The 9,310-nt window shown below is 38.3% G+C and overlaps 1 protein-coding gene across 2 annotated transcripts in view; it reads right to left on the bottom strand.

Annotated features, from left to right (window-relative positions):
• Positions 1-650: 650 nt before the first annotated feature.
• NPEPPS (aminopeptidase puromycin sensitive) overlaps positions 651-9,310 on the bottom strand; it is a 111,201-nt gene continuing 102,541 nt past the window's right edge. For both annotated transcript variants that reach the window (XM_055576049.1, XM_055576050.1), the window contains 5 exons: positions 9,096-9,152; positions 5,960-6,067; positions 5,325-5,480; positions 5,006-5,053; positions 651-2,133 (listed from right to left, as the gene is read on the bottom strand). In XM_055576049.1, coding sequence (XP_055432024.1) covers positions 1,981-2,133; positions 5,006-5,053; positions 5,325-5,480; positions 5,960-6,067; positions 9,096-9,152 — 522 coding nt within the window. In that variant the 3' untranslated portion in view covers positions 651-1,980. The remainder of the gene's footprint in view (positions 2,134-5,005; positions 5,054-5,324; positions 5,481-5,959; positions 6,068-9,095; positions 9,153-9,310) is intronic.

The following is a 9,310-nucleotide window of genomic DNA, read 5'->3' as shown; positions in this document are numbered from 1 at the left end:
GACTTAGAAGCCAGGGAAATAAATACCCAGGCTTCTAAATATCCATTCCTCAGCCTTTTGATCGTCTGAGGATGTTACTAATTGGATCAACACAACCTGAAGTCAGAGGCAACGGAACCTGTTGATGCAGTCCACAGGGGTCAAGACCTGGGACACAAAACAGGATGAGCAGCAGTTCTGAAGAGGAATGCAGCCAGCACCATCTGCTCCCCAACACGATTCAAACCACTGAACTGTTATATACACACAACTTGCATGTGTGCTAAAACTGAGACCACTTCTTTCCAGCATTTGATTGTGAGTTCTTTCATTAAAACAATTTCTCTCAGTCTGTTTGGTGTCTTTACTTTGCTGGTACCATAAGCACATGCCTAGATAAGAGAAAGCCTCAGGACATAGGAACTGGCAGGCTAAGGTTAGCTCCTGAATGCTGACTCTAAGGAGCTATAAGAGGTTTCTGAGTTAATCCAGAAGTAATTTAGGAGGAATCTTAGGGTATTTCTGGCTAGGTACCATTCATTAGAAATTCAGCCACTGGATTTTCTTAGACTCAAAAAACCCTATGGTAGTAAAACTTCTTATAATCCTACTGAATGACAGAAAAGATTTTAGTTGCTTACCGAAGAGAATAAAGAACATCAGGACATCAATTTCACATTGACATTTTTATTAACGCCAACTGTTTTTTTAATTATTATTTTTTTAAAACAATAGCACAAAAATGTTTCAAGGAAGCAGTCTCACAATCTGATGACCTTCTGAAATACAGTTAAGCCACACCAAATATGAATTCCTGTTAATAACACACAAAAATATTTTTTTTTTTAAAGAAAAAGAAAAGAAAAAAAGTAGGGAAAGAGGAAAGGAATGAGATTTAGAGTTAAAACTCACTGGATTAGGTTGGTGAGGCTTGTTAGTAGGATACACTGTGGAAGCAGAGTGGCACACACAGGCTTACAGTCTTTTTTTTAAACCAGTTACCACTAATACATGGGCCCTGCATCAGCAACCACTGACTTCTTACAGGCTTAACTGAACCAGAAACCAGTGCTGATACTGTCAGAAAGAGGGTCAACAGTTGGCCTGTCAGACCATTTTCAGCAGAATACCTCCTTCAGAAAGGCCTGGCTGAAAACTTTTCATTTCTATTGTCTCACCTATATGCATTTCAGGATTCTTAAAAGTCATCTTAAAAAAGAAAGAAAAAATAATGTATATCAGTTTCTCTTATTTAATGTGGCTATAAAAGATGTTTCCTTATTATTTATCTCTAAGAAGGACACCGGGGTGGTGGGTTGGGATGGAACTAAGGGAAGGAAAAAACCCAGACCAGGATAGGTTTTGTTTGTTTTTTTCAAACTTTTTTTTTTTTTCTTGCCAAGGGGTCACACAGAAGGGAAGGCAAGGAGGAAAACTACAATCCTTGGTTCAGATTGAGTTATGCAGGAAAATATATCTTCCTGATCAGTCCCCATGCCAAATAAACAAAAAACAAGAAACCCCACTTGAGATTATGCACAGACTCTATATTATACCAGCTATCAGCCTTTAATGTTAACCATTCCCAGCAATGGACACTTGGCTTGTAGGCTGCTTGGAGAACCCACTTCACAAAAATCCTCTTTACAGAAGCCTCTAGTTTCCTTTTCGTAGGTTATAAAAACAGAACATCTGTCATTAACAGGAGAGTGTTAAATACTTTTAACCACTGACAAGGCTTCAGGAAGTTTCACAGTTTCGTTATGCTCTATTTTATTACTATCATATTTACATTTTTATTTTTTTGCTGAATTGCTGATTTTCCTTTTTCAATAGAATTTAATTCTGGAGTGTGAGCAGGAACCAGTTAACTACATTCATTGTCCAACCCCCACTGGCTTGAAAGAAGACTCCAAATTCTTGGCATGTGAATCAGCTGTTCAGTCGCTCCACCTTCTCCCTGCACAGAGCAGGAGAACCGCAGTGGCGGTGTGCTCAGGTTCATGCTGTGGGCGGCGAGGCCTTCCGCTGCAGGAGGTACTGGTGGATGCTCTCAGCATCACGCTTTAGCCAAGCAGCATTCAGCAGGATATTTTCACAACACTGCTGGATGGTACGCTCAGCTGAAGGAGCTGGGTGACTCTCGAAGAAAGCCTGGCATAAGACAAACCAGAATGTAGGATCATTACTAGCAATAGTAAGAAGCTAATTATCACAGGTCATGAAAAAATACCCACCATCTACGAAGGATTCATAAGCTTCGCTCATGAAAACTGACCACTGCCAGGCTAAAAGAAAACAAGCTGCACCTTAGACCTGCAGGGTTCTTCCCCTAATGTATATGCTAAAGAGCCTAATCACAGAAAAAGAACCTATATTCTTTAAGGTTCATTGTCCAAGCAGCAAAAAAAGTAAAACAGAACGTTTATCAAGGACCAAGCCCCCTGTGTTACTTCATCTAAATGACAATCACCCAATTCACAGGGGTTAAAAAAACCTACTTGAAGTATAGACTTTGAAATCAGCCTTGGGACTTGATCTAGCCCCCATCATGTACTAAAGTGTGACTAAGTAAATTAACTGCTCTGTTTTATCATCTATGAGAAAATATAATACTTGGCATAGAGTAGTTAAGGATTCAACACATTTTGGCTACTTCCAATAAAGATTAATTTGTAAGGGATAATAAAACTAAGAAGCTTAAATTGCTGCCATATTCTAATAATTTAAAATTTTATAGACACATTTTCATACAGTAAACTACTTCAGAGTTCACTGTAATTATTGCAGTACTTATTGATTAAAGGTTGAGTAAACCATTTTCTAATGAAGTACACCTGGTTTCACAGAAAATATCAACCAGCAAAAGGATGGGGACCAGGGGACGGGGGGGAGGTCTTTCCTTTGAACGAGTCATCACAGGTCTATAAGAGAGAATGACTAATTCATCAGATTAAGTCTAAACCTCTTAGAAATCCGTCACTTTATTGACATGGATGACAATGGCTCCTGCTCCAAGGCTCCCATCACAGTTGGGTTCTTAGGGCCTGAGTAAGACTTCTTCTCATTCTACCTCAACAAATAGTACCACTGCTTACATATGAGAAACCTGGAAATTATCCTTGACTACTTCCTTCTTCCTCCCCCAGATATGTTCACAATACAGACAAAACATTCAATAAATATTGGCTGTATTAAAGACTAACTAAACAAGCCCTGGAATCAAGATTGCCGGGAGAAGTATCAGTAGCCTCAGATATGCAGATGACACCACCCTTATGGCAGAAAGCAAAGAACTGAAGAGCCTCTTGATGAAAGTCAAAGAGGAGGGTGAAAAAGTTGGCTTAAAACTCAACATTCAGAAAACTAAGATCATGGCATCCGGTCCCATCACTTCATGGCAAATAGATGGGTAAACAATGGAAACAGTGACAGACTTTATTTTTGGGGTCTCCAAAATCACTGCAGGTGGTGACTGCAGCCATGAAATTAAAAGATGCTTGCTTCTTGGAAGAAAAGTTATGACCAACCTAGACAGCATATTAAAAAGCAGAGACATTACTTTGTCAACAAAGGTCCGTCTAGTCAAAGCTATGGTTTTTCCAGTAGTCATGTATGGATGTGAGAGTTGGGACTGTGAAGAAAGCTGAGCGCCAAAGAATTGATGATTTTGAACTGTGGTGTTGGAGGAGACTCTTGAGAGTCCCTTGGACTGTAAGGACATCCAACCAGTCCATCCTAAAGGAAATCAGTCCTGAATATTCATTGGAAGGACCGATGCTAAAGCTGAAAATCTAATACTCTGACCACCTAATGCAAAGAACTGATTGATTTGAGAAGACCCTGATGCTGGGAAAGACTGAAGGTGGGAGGAGAAGGGGACGACAGACGATGAGATGGTTGGATGGCATCACCGACTCAATGGAGATGAGTTTGGGTAAACTCTGGGAATTGGTGATGGACATGAGTTTGAGCAAGCTCCAGGAGTTGGTGATGGACAGGGAAGCCTGGCGAGCTGCAGTCCATGGGGTCGCAAAGAGTCGAACACAACCCAGCAACTGAACTGAACTGAATCTCTTTCATTACTCCATCTCCTCCAAGCTACTTTATCATTTTTGCTTCCCGCTATCTCCCCTTTCCAAACTGCATTCTCTATACTGCAGCCAGATTGAAATTCTTATCATATAAACCAGATTAAGTCACCCCTTTGTTTATAAGCCATTCAAGGGCTTCCCATTCTTAGGAGTATTTTCATATGGCCTACAAGGCCCTCTTCAGTCAGGCCTCTACCTTACACTAGCCTTAACTTGGCCACTGGCCTCCCCCTGAACTAATTATATGTATTTCTCCTTCAGGAATATTTATTACCTTTACAATAAAGTAATTATTTACATAATACAATGCATAATATTGAATCTTGATCTAGACTCTCTGTTATGTACTAACCTGTGACTGAGTAAATTAACTCATAATGTGAACCAAACATTATAGCTCTCAGAATTTCCAAATTCACCCCTGAAACCTTCTTGCTTTCAAGAATGAAGGTGGAAGTGACACTTAAAAGGGCTAGGAGTAGAGTCCCTACGTAGTCATCTTGTCTCTCTGTGCACATAAAAGACCTATGAAAGGTATTAGAAGGGAAAAAGAACTAATATGAAAGATCTACTATGTTCCAGGCCCCCTATATTACTTAGTGTAGACATCTTATCACCTCATTTTATGGAAGAGGAGACGGGCTCATAGAGGTTAAAAAGCCTGCTTGAAGTCACGCAACTAACAAGGGGCAGAGCACAGATTTACATCCAGGTTGACTGACTCTAAAGTCCACATTCTTTCAACCACTTTAATGCCCTCAAAGATGATTCCAACTCTAAATTCTTCAGGCCTTAAGGATACAACCTAACCTTTCTCCCAGAAAAACATGGAGACACTACTAAATACATCACCCCAATAATCTATGATTATAATTGATTAGTATTTTTATTTTCTGGATTGAAAAGTGAAAAGTAAACTGTACTTTCCTTACCTTAACTTCTCCAGCCATTTTATCAACTGCAAATCCCTCAACTGATAGCTGAAAAAATAATGGTTTATAAATAGTAAGTACAACTAAGAGGTTAGGAACAAACTTCCATTTACCATAAAAACAAATCATTCCCCTCTTTCCCAACTTCAGTTTATTCTACAAGGGTACAGGAAGGGCTATGGAGAAACTGTTTAGTAAAGCTAGTAACTACTTAAGGAAACTTTTAAAAAGCAAAGACAATAATCTATGGGTTGAGTGAATCATGAATGTCTCTCAATAATATCCATGATAAGCAAGCTACTCAAACATTTTCACCTACCTTTATTAGTCTAGATATTAAGAATCCTCCCTGGTATCGATTATAAAGTTCTTCCCAGTTGTCCTTTATGAATTTCCAAGCAGCCTTCCTTCCATGCTTACTGCCTCCAGCCACTCCACCAATTACTGACACAGTGTCCTGTGGACGTACCTCTTCCTAAAAAAAAAGAACTACAAGTCTACCTATCCAGAATATTGTCTGATGCCAGAAAGGGCCAATGCTGTTGAGGGACCCAAGTAATCCCCTTCTTGTTTCAGGAATAACTGGCACCAGAAGCTTCTAGCAAAGAGGAGAATGTTTAACCTACAGATCAGCCAAATTGAGAATGAAGCACTGAGATGGGTACAATAGATGGTTGCTCAATAGATACCTGCTCTAGGGTAAAGAAAGAAAGAGACAGGAAGTAGGCACAGGGATGTGCCAACCTTACAGTTTATTTCAGCTCCCAACAATTCTGATTCTTACCGCTAGAGGGAAATATAGTGGCTAGTAACAAAAGCTTACTCCAGTTTTTCAAGAAAGAGGAAGCCTTTAGTCTAGGATTAAGACAGATCAAGAGAACACTGAATCAAGGACACTTGCTATAGATCAGTTGGTAACAATTCCCTCTAAAAGCAGTTTTCACTGTAACTTACTGAAAGTGCAAACGTGAGGACTTTTTGAATCAATTCAGGTGAAAGAGTAGCCCCAAGGACTCTTTCAATTCGGTTTTTCTCTTCCTGCATATCTGCTTGTTTGTGAAGCTATAGTGAAAAAAATACAGAAAGAGACAATTAATTTCTCCCTGAATAAGGTGAAACTTTTGCTTTACATTCTCATTGGCTAAGACTGCAGGATATGAAATTAACAAAAGAATATTTTTCAAGAGGTTTGAGCACTAAATTTGTCCTGTGCCCCTAGAGTAAATCATTAAGTGTTAAGTGCTCACTACATAAATAGCTTGTCATCAGTTCCGAGCAGTTCAACCTCAGGATCTAAGGGGTGAGCCCGTCATGACCAAATTCTTTATTCATTGATGTCTGACCAATGTTCTATATTAGATAGGCAAAATAATCATTACTAATACCACTGGAAATCAATTCAACTCATCAGTAAAAAATACAGGAAGCATTACTGAAAGTAATATTTTGAGAATATTTGATGACATAAACATGCCACTGATATATTAATTGAAAGAAGGGATATAAAGCAAAATGGTTCTAAATTTTAAAAAATTTAATGAGAAGGGGAGACAAAAACCCTGAAAACACATCAAAATGTTAACATTAATAATGGTCTCTGATCAGTAGGATTATGCAGTATCACATTTTTAACTGCAAAGTATTATGAATGCAGAGCATTAAGAAAATAGAAAAGCATAAAGAAAAAATTACTATATTTACATTAACCAAAACATGAATAAGATCATATTATACATGCTATATTTGTGATCTTTTTAAAATTACAAGTTCTATTTTCTTCTTTATACTTTTCTAGCCTCTAAATCTTCCATAGTGAGTATACCAAAATCTCTTTTCATAATTAGAAACAAAACATTATTATGTTTTTTAAAAATCAGAACTTCAAATGTATATGAGATACTTCTCTAAGACAACTTAATTTATCGACTCTCTTGACCTTTTTTTTTCCCCTCTGAAGAGTTAACACTGACCAGTGTCTGGAGACCCCATCACAGCTCCCAGTTTCCTCTTCCTTTCCTTTGGACTCTTTTGAGCAGCAGTGTAGTAAAATAGATAGGAGGTCAGAAGACCTGGGTTCTAGACCCAGTTTTGCCTCTAACTAGCTGTGTGATCTTGACTAAGTCCTTAACCTCTCCAGGTCTCAGTTTCCCCATCTGTAAAATGAGCGGGGTGGACAGATGATTTCTAAGGTCCTTTTCAGCTCTAATATTCAAGGTCTGAACTCTGGCATTTAGGAAGCATTCCCCACCCCACCCCCAAGAGGACCTGTTACAGGAGTCCACTAGATGGCACCATAACACTACATTTCAAATATACTCTGAATTAGTTATTTAGCCTGCTTCATTATTCTTACACAAAATCCTCATCTCTCATCAACTGGCTTTGTTTCCTTTAATTTTATATAGGTATAGTTGATTTACAATGTTGTGTTAGTTTTCAGTGTACAGAAAGTGATTCAGTTATACATATATAATAATAATTTGCACCTGCTAACCCCAAACTCCCAGTCCATCCCTCCCCCACCTCTCCTAACTGGTTTCTTGAAGAACCCTGATTCTGCCTTCATTAGACCTCTTTGCATAGTAAAGCTGAATCATTGTGGGCTCCCTTGTGTTACACAGATGCAAACTCTTATTAAATAAACACACTGGTATAAATTCTTAAACGTATGCCATGACATGAAAATGTCAAACGACCTGTCATGAAATTTTCAGAACCCTTATTTTTCCCATATCTTTATGGAAAAGACAAAATATACCAACTATCTCATTTCTCATGCAAAGAAATGCATGGTTTATAGTGCATAGGTTCACAGAATATTAAGAGTGAGAAGAGACCTTCATGTCATTTAGTTGAAAGGTAAACCCAAAGTGTAATTTTTTATGTTATTAGAAAGGAAACCCTTATACAACATAGGCAGTTAAAGCAATACAATTGCAATGTAGTTTCTTAAATAAAGTTTGTGTATTTTTAAAACATTCTAATCATTTAAATACGATTTGTTTAAAACTAAAATACCATAAGTTAGATTTGTAATTGTGATGCACTTGGGGTCAGAAAAGTATTCTGATTAAGATTCCTAAGTGTGGATCTTTTAATGAATGGGTCTGATGGATGATTTGGGTATTTAGGCACGTATTGCATGTTTTATTTGATAAGTAGAATCAGCTCCCTCCACCTCTAATGCAACCAGGTTAGACTAATAACTGCATGGATACAGACTGGAGACAGCACTTGTTCTACAGTATTAGGACTTTCAAACAGATCACTGCCATTATAAGGACATGGAAAGTTTTATCTATGTTTTTTCCTAAGTCAGAGTTTAATTACATGCCAACCACCCTGGGAAACTACAAGAGGCTATGAAGGCAAGTGAATTAATTTTCTGTCTGTTCATAAGAGGCACCAGCATAGACCAAATCCTTGAGGCACCTAATCATCTATCCCTTTCCTAAGCACAGAAATAAACTTAAAATAGGCAGAACCCTGAGTAAGTTTGCATTGATGGGAAAATTTTTAAGAACTGGACTTTTTAATCTAACTGAACATTTTAGTATTAAGATTTAAGATACATAAACTTGTGATTTATAAAAGTGAATAAATGAGATGACTTGGCATGTGTATTGGTAGTACAGATGAGCAGATATTTCTCCTGCTGCTGCTGCTGCTAAGTCGCTTCAGTTGTGTCCGACCTTGTGCGACCCCATGTTTGGCAGCCCACCAGGCTCCCCTGTCCCTGGGATTCTCCAGGCAAGAACACTGGAGTGGGTTGCCATTTCCCTCTCCAATGCATGGAAGTGAAAAGTGAAGTCGCTCAGTCGTGTCTGACTCTTAGTGACCCCATGGACTGCAGTCCACCAGGCTCCTCCACCCAGGGGATTTTCCAGGCAAGAGTACTGCAATGGGTTGCCACTGCCTTCTCCAGATATTTCTCCTATAGCTTCCTAAATATATGCATGCCTACAGTATGCATATCAGCATATATTTCTTTTGTTAGGACTTTTTTTTTTTTTAACCATTCAAGGTCATACTGTCTGTGTCAATTCAACTTCAAAAGCAGAAAATAGGAGCCCTTTCCAAATTTACTCACCTTCAGCATAATGTCTAAGGTAGTGCCATCACCATGCTTCAAAACAGTCAGATAGACCTACAAGACAATACAGGAACAAAAAAGAAGGCATCTGATTATATGTAACTTATTCCAAATATTCTAATGTTAGGACAGAAAGCAAGTAAAAAAAAAATTGTGTGGATATTACATACAAATTATGGCAACAATCTAAGAGCCCACTTGAACAACCAGAA

Source organism: Bubalus kerabau, chromosome 4 (genome assembly GCF_029407905.1).
Source record: "Bubalus kerabau isolate K-KA32 ecotype Philippines breed swamp buffalo chromosome 4, PCC_UOA_SB_1v2, whole genome shotgun sequence".
Classification (NCBI taxonomy): domain Eukaryota; kingdom Metazoa; phylum Chordata; class Mammalia; order Artiodactyla; family Bovidae; genus Bubalus; species Bubalus kerabau.
This window is presented reverse-complemented; position numbering and strand designations above follow the sequence as displayed.